The sequence below is a fragment of the Myzus persicae genome, unplaced genomic scaffold (assembly GCF_001856785.1).
Source record: "Myzus persicae strain clone G006 unplaced genomic scaffold, MPER_G0061.0, whole genome shotgun sequence".
NCBI classification, from domain to species: Eukaryota; Metazoa; Arthropoda; class Insecta; order Hemiptera; family Aphididae; genus Myzus; species Myzus persicae.
Window position 1 is genome coordinate 383543 of NW_019102056.1, and position 16625 is coordinate 400167.

The following is a 16625-nucleotide window of genomic DNA, read 5'->3' on the forward strand; positions in this document are numbered from 1 at the left end:
CAAATTATTGAACAAATATTTTTTTAAACGCTTCCTAATTAGTGCAATAACTAATTACCATCATTATTAATATTTAATTACAAATATATACTTTCTACCAACAATATTGTGTTTTATAATACTGCGATTTTATGTATAATTCTGTAAAATTAAAAAACTGAAATAATTTTTTTTTTTACATTAGCTTAGGTTATTTTCTGTAACATTTTGATAGTATTATGTATGATATAACTATAAAAGAATTAAAAACTTAAAATTTCACCTATTGTAGTGTATGGGGTAATCGGTGAAAAAGACCAAGGAAAAAAAGAACACGGAAAAAAAGAACAATTTTTAAAAAATTTAAACAGTGTCCCACTAATCAATATTTTTTTTTAAAAAAAATTTAATATAATGCATAGACACTTATGCTATATTTTTGGTATTATTTATTATTATTATTATTATTTATTATAAAAAAAATACGAAACATAAATTTTTGATTTAGAACGTTCATCTAACTCGGAGACACCTCGAGCATAAATCTCGACTGGATTTGTACAGGATGTCTTAGCCATTAATTTCATTTTTGATACTGCTTTCATAACATTTACTTCGGATTGGTTCGCAGGATGATAGTGTTCTGTTGTCACGGTAGGATCAGTTTTCAAAATACTAGTCCTTAGTATTCCAGCACAATTTGTCGTATTTTTGGTCGAACATTTCCATGTAAAATAGTTTTTACCTTTGTGCTTTGTGATATAAGTATATCCTTCAAAAGCTACTTTTTCACCTCCTTTATTAGATTTTAAAATTTCCATTTCAAATGTATTTAAAAAATTGAAGTTTAAAAATTTAGCATCTTACTATATATTATTATACTAAGCTTTATTGTATTTATGTTTCGTATTTTTTTTATAATAAATAATAATAATAATAGTAAATAATACCAAAAGTATAGCGTAAGTGTCTATGCATTATATTAAAATTTTTTTTTAAAAAAATATTGATTAGTGGGACAATGTTTAAAATTTCTAAAAATTGTTCTTTTTTCCGTGTTCTTTTTTTCCTTGGTCTTTTTTTCCTAGATTCAGTGTACGGTGTACTGTGTAGTACTGTGTACTACGTAGTGTGTAGGTTAGGTACCTTTGATAACGATTTTTTTTTTTACTTCGAGATTCGAGTACCTGCATTCATTAACTATTGTTTGATAGTTATTTTTATTTTTATTTTATAATATTTTAAATATTTCATCTACATAACGTAAAACTCATAAAAACACTTCCTAATAATATTTTATTTTCATTCAAGTCAAAATATTATATGAAATGTAGGTAATATTTTACATTTTCAATCCTCAGCTATAAAAATTTAACATTTTCTACATTTTAAGTATATATTGATACACTATACGTTTATATTTACAATTAAATATTAATTTTGTTGGTAACTATACACTAATTAGCGTTTAAAAAAATATTTGTTCAAAAATTTTGCATGTGTATGTGAGTAATATTGAAAACCACGGTCTTAGAAGATATCCCCTAAGACCGTGTTGAAAACTGAGGATTTTTTTCCCGGGGATTTTTATTCCGATTACCATTATGATGACATACTCGACAAATACAACTGTACAGCGTAGCGATTCCCATTTGTCCACCCTATTTATGGTGCTAAAGTTGTTTCATATGTAAGTATACTTCACAATATAGAAATACCAAAAAATCATAATAGATTCTACACAATACACTATACTGACTATAAATGTCTATAATATTCTAAAATTCTATCTATAGATAAGGTATCTGTTAGATTTTTTACAGTATAAATTAATTCTCTTAATTTATTAATTACAAGTTTTATGTGGAATGAATTTAGGTAAAACACATTTCTAAATATTTACAATTTGTTTAAACTATTTTTAAGATGGTTTCACATGTATATATACATACTATAAAAATTATCGTTAGAAAATTGACAGGGGGGCACGTGCCCCTGTGCCCCTCCCCTGAATCCGCCATTGTCAGGACTGGCCTAGTATCTACATTCTGCATCATCTGTACAGCAAACGAGTTTCCTGTGTGAATTCAATCAGCTATTGAGTTTAAGTTTATATGTATATAGCGTCACTATCTAATGAGTAGACCTGTGCCTTGCAGTATATATATATATGTATATATACTCCATACCTATTATTGACGTTTCTTTACTTACCTACCTAGTTTATTGTTTATTTGAACGTGTTGTTTTCTATTTTTTAAATATGAACTTAATAATGTCTCAAGAATCAAGAAAAATGTATATACGATCGTATATGCCATAAATGGTTTATCGATTTATCTATGATATAAATGATAGTTCAATTTTATTTTAAGTAAGGACCTACCTAGTAAAAAAAAATATTAATGAAACTTTAAGTGTATTCTCATGTTATTGTACTGTTAATGCTTAATGTTTACAAGGGAGTACCTACTTTCAGGTTTCTTTCGGGTAGCCGAGTAGGTACTTATGCAAAGTATCAAACAAGCCGTTACTAAACATCACCGGGGTTTTTTGGGGGGATTTTCATTTTGCATTTTTGCAATTGGAAGTGAACCCACCATATTATATTGCTATTTACATAGTACTTCGAATAATGTAATCCTATTTACAATATCTTTGACGTAATCTATTGCAATGTTATGTTAATTGAGTAACACGGTATAATCTTAACCTCAAAATACCGGTGTAATGTTGAAAAGTAGCCAATCGCGGGCGAAAATGAACAGTTTTTAGATAATGAGATGAATATGATGATACCAATGTTGAATGTATCAGCATGTATATTGTATTGCTTCAATGTACGGTTTTAATTTTTAACGGTTGAGTATATTAAAGTTTAAGTAACACCTATGAATTAAATTAACTATTAGAGTTCTGCTTATTGTTTAAAATCATAAAAAAAAAAATTATCGTTAAAAATCAATATTCAACAAGTCATTAATTTCATGTCAAAAGATAAAGAAATGTACCGTTAAATAAAGTTACAAAAAACCGACAGAATGACGTCCAATTCAAACATTTTTTTAACAAGGACATTTAAATCTACACTCAGTTCTTTATTATTCACGTATGTAACAGTGTTCTTATTATCACTTCGGTCGATTTTCAGCTTTACATTCAGCTTGTATTCCTTATTGTACGTGCCTGCAGTATTGGTAGCTGTTTTATTGTTCATTATAACTAACTCACGCAGTTATGTGAGAACAAACTTGCCTTGTACAAACCGTTTTAGCAAAATTATCAAAGGATTGTCAATTCAAACCTTATTACCGGCTGCCTTAATTTCGACCAGCGCATGGTTTCTGTCCAGTATAAATCCATTCTGTCAAGATGAAAACATTTGGCATTTACTCAATGTTGGGTGTGCTCTGGCTGGTGTTTTATTTCATTATGAAAATGTTTACTTTGAACAAGACTTTCACTTTCCAATCATCCAAACTACAAAATATTCAATGTTTATGTCTAAACTTTCAGAGATTATATTTAAGTCATTGAAAAAATCGTTTTTGTATATATTTTTCATATTTATTCCATTATATATGATTGAACCTAAATTATGTTCTAATGTTTATTTTTTTGTGACTCTTTGGATTTCAATATCATTAGTCTTATACTTGTTTTATTCATTTGAGCACATTATATTCTTAACTATGACTGAACGCGTTATATTTCCAATTGTGACCATAAATCAAGAAGATAATTGTTTACTTAATGCTTTGAATGTTGATAATAAGATTATAAAATCATTAGCACTATATGATCTTTATCAAGCTACAATTAAAGATGCAGAAAGAAGAAAAGAAATATTTAGCTTAAGTTTTGCGGGAAATGTTCCTCAGAGTTGGAAAATTATATTCAACTATTGTATAAATAATATAAAATCCACCACAGATGACATGAAAAATTTAGTCAACCATGTACCACTTAAGTTGATCAATCGGCGCAATATAACCAATGCTAGATTATTACATATTAATGGTAGTGTCATCTGCAAACCACCAGAAGACAATTTAAATCAACAAAGCATATTTTTATATTTCGTTGAAAAATTCTGGCTGTATAACTACTTCTTTGGACCATTGGATAAAGATAAATTATTAGAAGAATTTGAAGCAACAGTTTGGTGCTGTTATATACTTTCAAATTTGGCTGTAGTTTCATTAAAGGAGGACGAATATGGTGTAGTCAGAGAACAATTGGGGCAAATTGTTAGCGCCATTTTAGATTTAAAAAATCAACTGGACGTCCAACAAAGAAATTTTAATAACCAAAAGACCAAGAAAATTGAATACTTGAAAATACACGTTAAGACTTGTGCTGTGATGCTAGCATTGAATTTTGGTGTATACGCCAATGATATAGGATTAGATGAAACTCAGCTGCATAGTTTTAAAAAAATAATAATGCTGTTAAATAACTATTAAAATTATTCTTTGTATAAATTTAAAATGTTTTGTACTATCTTAATAATTTTTTTTCATGTCTCAGTGATGCAGTTATGGACTTAAATGTAATATATTGTTTTGTAAATATTATATTCTTGCAATGTTTTCACAATAGTCATAAAAATAAAACATTTTTACTTTAATGAGTGAAATAAACAGTAAAACTTATTCCAAATGTCTTTATTGAGTATCATTACTTATAAGTTATAAGTTATAATAATCATACTACAATAATTGTTGAATAAAAAATATTGTTATATAATTAAGAAGTTGCATTGTTAAAATAAATTGTAGTCTTCAACAACTACTAATTTAATTGTAACAAGGCTTGTTATAGCTTAGTATAAGCATATTTATATTTTAAATGAATCTCCTTTTGTCATTCCTGGTTGTTGTATAATATATGATCCTGCATTAATTCCAGCTTCTATACAGGTTTTAATTGGACATTCCAAAATATATTTGCTAATAAAACCTAAGAAAAAAATATTTTTCAAAATATCTATGTAAAAGATAAACTTTTTTTTATCAAAACTTATCTTACCACCAATAAATGCATCACCGGCACCATTTGAATCAACAATATTACTTATAGGAATTTTAGGCACCGGATATTGTGTAATAACTCCATCTAAGAAATATAAAATAAAAATAATTTTCTTAATTCTATAATAAATAATAAGAATTGTGGATTTAATGACTATATTGCTGGGCACAAAAGAACGCATACAGCTTGCAAATCTGAATGACTGCACTCCGCCGTCTCGAGGCTTATTTCCCTCCACCATACAGCAAATAGTCTGTGCATATGCAGCTCAAGTAATACAATACAACAAACACCGTGTCGAATACTTACGTATAAATATTATTGTTATTCACTTATTTTCATATAAATATTTTTGTAATATGGACGCAAAATAGGATACATTGTACTCAAAAGAGAATCAGTATACTACAAACAACGTCTTAAGAAAATGTTGTTACTGTATATACAGTGTACACTGTACACATCTGCCAACGGACACCGAAGCCCACCAACAAATAGCGCTGGCGTTGGTAAAGTGGTGGGGATACTCAAGAATAGATGAGCTTGGTCGGCCGCTGTATGCGTTCTCTCAAGCAGTATAAACATACATTATGTGATAAATTTAATTTAGTCATATCAAGAGTTGTAGAAGTATTAAAATATATACCTTTAGCAACGAGTACTGGTTTTTCACCTTGAGTTATAATAACCAAACGTTGTCTATCATTTTCAATATCAAAAGTACTTAATTTACATGCAATTTCATCAATGTTAGTTAAATTCCATTTTTGACCGTCAGAAAAAGCTTTGGCTTCCTAAAATTAAATAAATATTTTACTATGATTAGATTAATGCTAATTAGGATGCTACTAACTTCATCATTTCCGACTACAATGGTAACATAACGAAAAATTGACATAACCGAATCCATATAAAATTGATAAATAAATGGAGCACTCATATTAAATAAAAATGGACACTTTCGTTCAAAAGCAATCTTAGCAATTTTTTGAACAGCTTTTACATTGACTTGTAAGAAAAAACCCTAAAAACAATAAAAAAAAATTTCATCATTAGTTAGTAGTTGTCTTAAAACACAATTCAATAATGAAATATTTAAATAACCAAGATGTATAAGATATTAATATTATTTATAATTAACTGTGTACAATATAGCATGAATAATACAATAACTTTTGTTAAAAATAATGGAATGTTTTATAAAAAATATTTATAGTTTATAATAAGATCTACTAGTTACAACTTACAATATATATAAAAATGTTTGGTTAAATTAGGGCTGTTTAAAATGTAATCCTAAATTGAACTTACCGTAACTAAGTAGAACTTTGCATTTTCAATTATAGCTTTATTTTCAGGAACATCCAAATGGCTTTCAGTAAAAGTCTGTGCGGCTGATAAATTGGCACACAAAGATCTATCTTTACCATTATTGGTGACAATAACTGCACAGGTGCCTGAATAAAGTTTTTAAATATATTTATTTTTCAGAACACTTCAAGTAACTAGTTAAAAATAACAGCTAAATATTTACCAGTGGGTTTTTCTGAAGAGTATTGATATTTAACATCAACTCCCTCATTGTTAGCTTTAAGTTTCAGAATCTCACTGTATTTGTCTTTACCAACTGCACCAAAAAACACAGCTACGTTAGGCTTTTCCAGAATCCACTAAACAAATAGTTTTTTTTTTTTAATAATTAGAATAAAAATGACTATTTCGATTAAACACTGAAAATACCTGAGCCACCCTTAAAGAATTTTGAGCTGAGCCTCCAGCAGTATATTCAATATTTTCATTCTTCATCAATTCTTCATAGAGGGGCATATGTTTTTCTTCAGCCAAGATAGCATTATTATTTTTTAAATCATATTTGTCTAATAAATTTTGATCTCCAACAACAATCATGTCCAACAATGGATTGCAGAATCCAACGATGGATCCCGGTCTAAAATAAATGGTTAAAATTAAACCTAGAGCATGAGAAATTCTTAAGTACTTACTTTAAAATATTGGAATCGCCCATTTTTACACGACCAACAAAAATACAACCGTTATGAATTGGAATACTACACGAAATAAATTCTATATAGAGATGGTAGTTAGTAAATTATCGAGACGCGCGATGTCCAATAGAGAGAGAAACACTCAACAACGATCAATTAAAATTTAAAGTTGCACGATTAATTCGTTGTTATCTATAATTACTTATCAAAAACAGATAACATTTTAAAGAACATCGTGTTTTATGCTAAGATGGGAATTGGGAAATACTCATGTTTCACTAAATTACATTCAACAATGATTTGACATCACAATCCAATTTCATGCATTCGAGTACCAGGAAGACATGTTCGTAATTATTATTAGATATCTTGCATATTTATGTTTTGAGATAGTAAAATGGAGTTGAAATTTCAAACCATTTAAATACATTGATTTGAAGCATACACCAGGTCCTATTATGTCTATGATTTGAAGGTTATTATGCTATGCTGTATTATTGCTGTCATGTTAATATCAATTAACTGGCGACTGAATAATAATGATGAGAATGAACAACGAGATAAATATTTTACATTTATTTATTTATCATTTTATACGTCTAGGCAAACGTGAAACGACCACCTTACGAGTAACGACAAACCCAAATTGGCAAGCTCCAAAAGCCAAAAATCATGGTAATACTGGTATGTTTTCAACTTGGTTCTGTGCACGATTAAAGATATTAAAGATGAGTATATCTTTAATCGTGGCTATGGACGCTATGGTACACTAAAACTGTCTTCATTCTACTACACCGGTACCCCAAGCTGTTTGTTGGTACTTGGTATTTTACTATTATACGCCACAAAACGCACAGATTTAAGTATTGATCAATCTACCGGGTGATTCAACATTGAGCACTTATTATTCCAACAGTAGAATGTTTTACATGGTTTCTTTTTTATTAAAAACAACTTTTTTTAAATAAATATATTATTTTTTCCCCTTTTTTGAATGACAACGTACAGTTTTAATTTCATATTCCTAGGCAGAATATTGTTTGTATGATTGTATGTATGACACAAAAATCGAATTTAGGACAAGCGTCGAGTACCTAGTTAACGAGTTACAACTTATAAGTATTTAAGGTTTATATAACAGAGCGGACTAAGTGGAGTGGAATGGTACGCACTACGCGGTTACCACGCAAAATGTTGATCTACTGACCACTACTCCGTTCATCAACAATTTTAAATACTTACAAAATTATAATTCAGTAACTATTCATTCTAAATTCGTTTTGTCTGCATCAAAATTCTCAGAAAGATATTCTGGAATATGATGAAATTAAAATTGTAAGTAGTAATTCAAAAAATAAAAAAGCATAATTTATAATTTATATGAATAAAAAATGTTTAAAAATACAATTTTTTAATAAAAACGTTATTTTGTTACATACGACTTGAAACCGTGTAAAAAATACAATTTTCAAAAACAAATACTTTTTGAATAGTCAGTGTCCTACACTCCTACGTTGAATGAATCACCATTTAATAATAAAAAACATGCTTTCTGCGACTGTAGTGGGTACAATATTTGGTTTAAAAGACTTTCAAAGAAGAAATGTGTATCGATCATAAGATATATACGACTATCGATCGTTGATCATAATTGATTAAGTCTTTAGTATCTACATCTGTATCTCTTCAAAATCAAGTGTTGAAAAAGTTTTAAGTTACACGTGTGACATACCAATCATGACAGCATCTAGCCATCTAGGAGGGGGCTTACTGGGCTTAGCCCTCCAGAATATTATTGCCGTCAATTTTGTTCAAAATATACCTAAAAAGTACCATTTCGGGTGGAACTGCTCAGTGCTTACTTATAAATGATAATTTTCTATCATTACCTAACCTAACTATTATGAACTATCAAATTTGCTTATTATACCACAGAATAAATGAAATTATTTAATTTATTCTGTGATTATACTAATAATTATTATATTCTATGGATTGTAAATAATTTAAAAAAAAAAAATGTAATTGATCTTATCATAATATATATTGAACTTGAAGTGGCGAGTTGCAATAATTATAATGCTAACTAATATTATCGCATTTGTATTTTGTAATTATTTATCATAGTCGTGTTTTACATCAGAACATTATAAATAATATCACTTTACTACTTTAGATACTGAGCAGAGTGAATTAGTACTTTTGAGTCTTAAAGAGGTAACAATTGAAAGTTCCTATTACTTTTCTTAATAATGATCGCGATGAAGAAAAAATCATGGAAAACAGGAATTTTTATCATTTTTAATACCTACCAGTTTTCGACAAATCCGATATTGTTTATTCAGGGGTGGATTGGGCAAGTGTGCTACTATACAAAATTGGATAGATCATCGATGTCATATTATGTCCGCGGGGCTGACAAAAAATAATCCACTTGGTGTAATATTATTATTTTTGAAGATTTTTTACATATATTTAGAACACCTTGGTAGACGATAGTGGACCAATATGAAACACTGCACAAAAGATTAAAGACTAAGAAGTAGGGCCCGGATTTGAATACAAAATGCGTTGAAAATCTTAAGAAAACATTGTTGGTTCAATTCGACAACTTTAACAGGTATTACAAAACATGTAGATATTTATTTATTTAGTATTTAACTTCATAAATATTGAAAAATTATTTTTTTAGTTCAATAAAATGTCAAAATGCAAACCGGTTTCCCGTACCATTTTGTTTCCATAATATAATTATTTCTTGCATATTAATAACACAATATAGTAAGAGATATTTATACCTTTATGAATAATGATTTACGAACTTTGAATAATTTTTCGTATATTTTTAACGTTTTTTTTCATGCAAGTTTTACAATTTTTTTAGTGTATACTTGGCCTTTTTTAGCTTCCATAATTTCTGAGCACTAGTTATAAATAACGTTTTGAAGCCCTGCTCTATATAGGCACACAATATTAAACTACAGGGTGTACATAATGAATCATTGGTAATTTTGGTATATTTATGAGTTTGTGATAAATATATGGGTTACATTGTTCCCAGCCAAATGGAGGGTTTCTCTCTAGCTATCAGAAAACCGTGAGTAAATCTGGTGACCAATTCGTATTCTGTTAACTGTCTTCTTTGCGATTTAAATAACCATCGACGATCGATTAGCATCACTTTTGATTAGATTTTATTAGGTGTTATGTTTATTCCAAATGCTTCAATTTGTTTTTAATGATAACATTGATATATGTTTTCGAGTCATTATAATATGACATTTGGTTTATTAAAAGAGTTACATCGTTGTTGATGGCAATTGATGCTTGTATGTAGGCTAGTTTATTGCCGATTATTCCTGAGTGTCAGTATATCCACAAATCACAATATGGTGGTTATGTTTGCCCAAGTTGGTGACTTGTTGAGTTTGTCTTGTATTTTAGTTGCAATATCGCCAGGGTTGAATTGATTTTGAAAGGATTTTTACAGTGCCTATTCAAAGAATCGCGAAGGATGATGTAGGTACTTAGAATTTTCCTATTAGATTATGATCACGATAGCCACAAGGATAGCTATTGCTTCGGCTGTAAACATTGACCTCTTTTTTTTTTTCTGTTTGGAACCGACGGCGCCACGGGGACTGCTTGCGCATTACTTCCGCGACAATATTGACCTAATTTCACTAAACCCAACTAAGTAGCCCGTGGCTAGACGTTAGATATTACCTATGAATTACGATTTAAAATACAATGTAAATGACAAACAATTAATATTAGGTATCTCAGATAAATTCAAATTAAAAAAAACATTTATCACCTACCTATATTGTCTATGGTGAGTTGTGGGTAACCATAAGTAAAAAAAAAAAAAAGAGGGTAAGTGGATGTCGCTCTGCAGTACATTGGGTGTCTAGGAGGTCGCTGTAATGGATGGTATTAAATTCGAATTCAATATCATATCATTGTATACGAAAAACGATTCTGAGCGGAGACGGTATGTCAGTCTAGGATACTTTATATTGTTATAACTTATTATTAATATAGTAGCTAGTAAGCTGAATTAATATTATTCTTAAATAATCAGCGATGCTGGAATAAAATTATATGAACTTTAAATGTCTGTAAAAAAAAGTGAATAATTGTATTTATATATTTTTTTAGATTTTTTAGTTACTTTCCAAAACTTTTCAAGAAACACAAAAAACCACCGAAGGCATCTGGTTTTTCAATGGCAAAAAAAACCCAAACAGCTTCCAGTTGCATTATATTTTACTATAAAAAAGAGTGGTCGGATTTGTCTCGTTCTTATACAGATTAACTCATAATTTTTTCTTTATTAAATTCAATCATAACCCAATTTTGACAAAAATGGAGATGGCTGCTTGTTGCACAGACCTTTTCACTGCTTATTTGCATTAAGTACTGATGAACTTAACATTGAAAAAATATATATCCACTAAATAATTTACAGTAAACAAAGGTATGAAGGGTTTTCATTTGAAAAACAGAAGTTTGCAATAGTACACTTCTTCAGTAATACAACAGATTTCAAGTATTTAAAAATATGATCTTTAAATATATTTAAAAATTCCAAAAATTAGAATTCGATAAGTTCATCATTAAATGAAAAATGTATGCATATTTATGGAATACTTGGTTTATACAGTTTATACATAATTGAAGACTAACGGTTAACTGAAGAAATGATTATATAATACTTAATAATTTTACATAGACTAAATACTGTGCACTACATCAATTATTAATGTAATAATTTTTATTTTTATTAATAGTTATTCTTAATCTGTCTATAAAATCTCCTTGTATAATTTATTATCAATTAACTATCCTGCTAATTGTTTGGTTTTCAATTCACTTATACAGTAGTTCTTAACATTTATAATATAATAACAATGAAATGAAATCTATTATCAATTAAATGGAAGCAAAATTAATACAATAAATATATATAATTAGTTTGAAAAATTTACTCATGTCATTATACAATGAAAAATCACTATTATACTATAAATTATATTCGTAATTAACACAATTCCTAAATTTATACATCAACACTAAAAATGTATTAAATATTATTAATAAAAATTTATAATAATGGATACAAAATAATGTAACCAATAGAGCGTCAAAAAATAATTTAATAATAGTTGCGGAATACCAGTAGATCATTATACAATTGTTTTGTAACGACAAAAAATAATGTTAGTTGTTTTGATTAATTTTTAAATAGTAAGAAAATTAATTATAATCCTTATCTGAAGTAAGCCCATATATCTGATCACAAGACAAATGTTTAGTCTTTGTAAAAAAGTCTTCAACTTCTTTGTTAAATATGTCGTCAAACGATTGTCCATCAGATACAGTGAACAATGATATAAATTTATTAAATATTATTTCAGCCTTGCGTCGAATTATAGTTGACTTTTCGTTATGTAAAATAGTTTCTTCTTCATTAAGATTCCATTCTTTTGCATTACCAGTGTACCTTGTCACTTGTTTAATTGTATCCACAATTTCTTGATGTTTTTTTAACATAAGGGCATTAAATTGTAGTTCAATAATGTGTTCCAATAACTCTAATGCTACTTCATAATCAACACGATCAGTCCGTAAGGCCATGCGTAATTTATAAATATAATCTAGCAAATCACATTCGGTGTGTAATAAATCAATTTTAGTAATTTTTTTTGGACCAGCTTTTACCCAACCAGTTTCTATATTTGACAAAGTACCAACCATGATATCTTTTAGTACTACCGGAAGTTCGCCGTCTTCACTGATTTCATTATCCACTTGCTCCAAATCTTTACCTTCTGGTGTAGAAGTTACATGTGGTATTGATGCTGACGCATGGGTTCTAGATATCTTTCTTGTTTCTGAATTTGTATCTAAAAAAATAAAATGTTAGTTATCCCACATAGTTCAATAAAAGGACAGTATACGGACATTTGTTGTCCCCATTCGACAAGTGCGGAATATAGCAAAATTTACACCCAGATCAAATTTAGCTCTGTTAGTTCAAAAATTAGAGTTAATTAACATTGTATACAATTTTAAGATGAGATTAATATCCAGAGTATCTTATCAGCTTTTTTATTATATTTTAATTTCAAAGTGAGTTATGAGTATATAAAAATTTTAAATTGTTTGTACATCTAATAATACTCATAACTCGCTTTAAAATTAAAATGTAATAAAAAGCCTATGAGATTCCCTATACAACAATCTAATCTTTAAATTTTAGAAGAGGTCAGTTCACTCTAATTTTTAAACCAACGGAACTAAACGTGATGAGCTGAGCATAAAATTTGCTGTTACACACTTGTAGAAAGAAGGCAACAAATGTCAGTGTAGAGTCCTCATAAGAAAAACAATTTTAGGTGATATATTAAATAAGAAAACTGATAAAAAAATATGACAATAATGCAAATTGTCTCAAAATAATAAAAGTTTAACATTTTAGAAAAATAAATAGTAACAATATCGGAAATACTAAATAAAAAATGGTCAAAATTAGATATGTTTTTAGGAGCTTTTGCTTCTTAAAAAATTGATTTTTGAAAATAAACCACTTAATCTTTTTTCTTAATATCATACTGAAAACTATCACCACCAATATACAAACAATAAAACATTTTATAAATAGAGAAGCAACTAAAATATTACCTTTTGTTTTATAACTTTGTTCCGATGAATCTGTTTCGTTATTGCTAGTATTATTCTTTTCTGAATTTTTGGAATTTTCTTTGCTTAATCGTGAACGTTTTGGTGCCTCCGATTCATTCTCATAATCAGAATATTTTTTTGGCTTGATTTTACGACCAGAGCGTGATACATGTCCAACATTCACACTGTTGGTGGACGATATTTCACTACTTGATGTAGGACTATTCTTTATTTTTGACAAGGATTTCGCTGATTTACTGGAATCCAATAATACATCACTAGTTTCAAGCACAGACTCAGTTGTATTATGAGTATCTGATTGATTATCTGTTTCAGAAACTTTTTCATCAGCACTAACATTTTTATCAGTAGCTTGCTCCAATTTCTGAAAATCAGAATATCAACATTTGAATTGTTTTAGTATTTGGTACTTCTTATTTATTATGTTATTTGAAAAATATTAGGTACCTAGATAATTTGTTCCAAAAAAGAATATACTAGGTGGCTACTGATGTACAGTGACAAGTTTCAACATAACAGCAAAGGTAGCGGAACTGATGGAAGGGGAAAATAGTGTGCAGAGCTGGTATATTTTCTTTTGGAACAGCTTAATTTATTTGTATTTAACTTAATAATATATCTACCACAAGGTGTTATACTTTGAGACTTAATTAACTCAAAAAGATAAAAAGATTCTTAAGATCCCATATAATATAGTTACAGAATAAATAATTATGTATAGCCCCCCTAAGGCTATGGTTATTTAAAAACAACTTTTACATACTTAAATGTGATTTATATCTTATAATGGACAATAAAGGCTAGCCCAGCCCAATACCATGTTTTTTCAATTTCTATTTTCTTATAATCACAACCCATTGAATAATACATGTAAAAACATTAAATCTGTACTATTTTTCTTAGAATTTAACATTTCTTCAATTAAAAAAAACTTGTAGACTTATAACATTTAACTCGTGTACTTATTTTAAGTTGCCATCAAATAGATTAAATTACTCCAACTTACTAACCTGCTGTCCACTAATAGCTCTTTCTACTACACCATGGTCCAATGGTTCCACCAATACTATAGCTAAGCGTCTTTGTTTAAGGTTTAAACTTTCCAAGATTTTTGGTTTATTTGACATTGACTTCTTCGAAGGTGCTTCAGGTTTAACATCAGATATTTTTCTTTTTGTTCCTTTAGAAATAGAGAGCCCTAAACTCTTTCTAGATGTAACAACTTTTTTCCCTTTGGACAAAGTAGACTCATCGGTTGTTAATTTTCCTTCACTTTCTAAATTTGATTCATTTGATTTTTCAACTTCATTATCGTTTTCAGATTCATCTTTAGATGATTCTTGTTCCATGTGACTAGTGTCACTTGGTGTTACAGATACTTGTGAATCATCTTCAGGAAGAACCCGAGTACAGTCAACATCGCCTTCAATTTCTAATAAAGCTTCAGCAAAATGTCTACGTTTATTTGGTTTTCCTAATTTTGACTTGTTTTCTTCATACGGAAAAAGTTCTTCTGATTTACATTCAGCACGCTCACCAGTTCCATAAAAATAAACATTATACCTTTGTCGTGATGGGGTATCAGCTTTAACACCAGATATTATTGCTGGCCAAGCAGGATAACCTCTTATTTTTGCAAAGACTTTGTCTTTGATATTATATACTTTTTTTGAAGACATTGAACCAATCTGTAAAGAATATTTTTTGAATATTATTGAATAGATAATAATTTATTAAGGCTAAATTGGATAAAGATGTTAACTAAACACAGAAAACCAAAGGCAAATTATCAAAATAATTTATTTAAGATGCTATTCTTCTCAAACTAACAATATAAATTATAATTTAAAAATAAGAGGGGAGTACAAATGTCCGATAACATTAAATACTGTCTAGTTGTTATAATTTAGGTAGCAGCAATGGACTCAAATTTTTGAAGCGAGATAGAAATCAACACAAAAATAAATAAATAAACATGGGTCTCTGCGACTAAAAAATATAATTTCATGATAACTTATTAAAATATTAAAATAACACAAAATTGCTTGTAAATTAATTTCCCTCAATCCAGTGATGTTTAATATATATTTTTTTAATTCCACTGAAGTCTGTGATTCAATAGAGCCGAGAGACGCGATAGCCAAGTTGATACGACTAAATGGCGGCAACCATTTGTGATGTCGGCACACGATACAATTATATTTGTAAACAAAATAGTGTTATAGTTATTGCTTTACTTACTTGTAAATTTATATAGGTGTAAGATTGAAGTTCAGAAACGAGAGTATCGTTAAAAAGTATTCGGATTTAAAAACTTTGAAAAAAAAAAAAATATATGAATTCAACGAAAATCAGTGAGACAGCGGCCGTGTGCCTGACTGGTAGAATGCTGAATGACTGACTGACAAGACCTGTAGATAATAGTATTTTTCAATTTTAATTTATAGTATTATTGTTAGAACTTGGAACACTTCGGACGACGAACATCAGTCATAACTCATAATAGATACAACTGTTTAAAGGTTTAAACTGTTTAAAGCATCAACGCAAAACTAAAATGTAAAATCTCAGTTATCATCAAACCTATTCTTAACCTGTGGTAAAATAGAAAATTTTGACCGATAATGGCGTCATGGCGGAAGCGTCATAGCGATAAACAAAAGTGAAGTCTGAAGTTGGTAACGATTTTCAACGGTTGCTAGTTAAATAATTCATGACTATAATTATAGTCCGCGTCACGAATTATAGTTGTGGCTGGCCGCAGTCGTACCCCGAACCTCACCCATCGCGTAGACAATGGTTCTCATTCTATTTTTGTATTCCGGAACGGAAGCGGCGCAGCACAAACTATTAGCACTTTGATAACCACTACAGCCAATAGTCCGCTTAAATCGTGGC

At 28.9% G+C, this 16625-nt stretch overlaps 3 protein-coding genes and 1 long non-coding RNA gene across 4 annotated transcripts; 2 read left to right on the forward strand and 2 right to left on the reverse strand.

Annotated features, from left to right (window-relative positions):
* The first annotated feature begins 2841 nt into the window (after positions 1-2841).
* Positions 2842-4504, forward strand: LOC111031096 (nucleoporin Ndc1-like). The gene has a single exon (XM_022310883.1). It carries the CDS (start codon positions 3021-3023, stop codon positions 4443-4445), a length of 1425 nt encoding a protein of 474 aa, XP_022166575.1. The 5' UTR covers positions 2842-3020; the 3' UTR covers positions 4446-4504.
* Positions 4505-4791: 287 nt separating this feature from the next.
* LOC111031097 (adenosine kinase 2-like) lies at positions 4792-7298 on the reverse strand. Its single transcript, XM_022310884.1, has 8 exons — positions 7017-7298; positions 6754-6961; positions 6548-6683; positions 6325-6470; positions 5867-6037; positions 5660-5807; positions 5011-5097; positions 4792-4941 (listed from the first exon to the last, which is right to left on the reverse strand). Exons 1-8 carry the CDS (start codon positions 7037-7039, stop codon positions 4820-4822), a joined length of 1041 nt encoding a protein of 346 aa, XP_022166576.1. The 5' UTR covers positions 7040-7298; the 3' UTR covers positions 4792-4819.
* Positions 7299-9148: 1850 nt separating this feature from the next.
* Positions 9149-11930, forward strand: LOC111031098. The gene is made up of 2 exons (XR_002604167.1): positions 9149-9639; positions 11181-11930. It is a non-coding gene; the product is annotated as an uncharacterized LOC111031098 (long non-coding RNA).
* On the reverse strand, positions 11779-16352 carry LOC111031095 (PC4 and SFRS1-interacting protein-like). Its single transcript, XM_022310882.1, has 4 exons — positions 15969-16352; positions 14738-15415; positions 13707-14091; positions 11779-12928 (listed from the first exon to the last, which is right to left on the reverse strand). Exons 2-4 carry the CDS (start codon positions 15404-15406, stop codon positions 12279-12281), a joined length of 1704 nt encoding a protein of 567 aa, XP_022166574.1. The 5' UTR covers positions 15407-15415; positions 15969-16352; the 3' UTR covers positions 11779-12278.
* Positions 16353-16625: the final 273 nt, after the last annotated feature.

Bases quoted from the DNA above. Each gene is read 5' to 3' on its own strand.
- LOC111031096 (XM_022310883.1), top strand. From the start codon at position 3,021: ATGACGTCCAATTCAAACATTTTTTTAACAAGGACATTTAAATCTACA.
- LOC111031097 (XM_022310884.1), bottom strand. From the start codon at position 7,039: ATGGGCGATTCCAATATTTTAAA. The intron at 6,684-6,753 runs GTATTTTCAGTG...CTATTTGTTTAG, and splicing joins ATTCTTTAAGGGTGGCTCAG to TGGATTCTGGAAAAGCCTAA. The intron at 6,038-6,324 runs GTAAGTTCAATT...TATTGTTTTTAG, and splicing joins CAAAGTTCTACTTAGTTACG to GGTTTTTTCTTACAAGTCAA.
- LOC111031095 (XM_022310882.1), bottom strand. From the start codon at position 15,406: ATGTCTTCAAAAAAAGTATATAATATCAAAGACAAAGTCTTTGCAAAA. The intron at 14,092-14,737 runs GTTAGTAAGTTG...TCTGATTTTCAG, and splicing joins GAGCTATTAGTGGACAGCAG to AAATTGGAGCAAGCTACTGA. The intron at 12,929-13,706 runs GTAATATTTTAG...TTATTTTTTTAG, and splicing joins ACAAAGTTATAAAACAAAAG to ATACAAATTCAGAAACAAGA.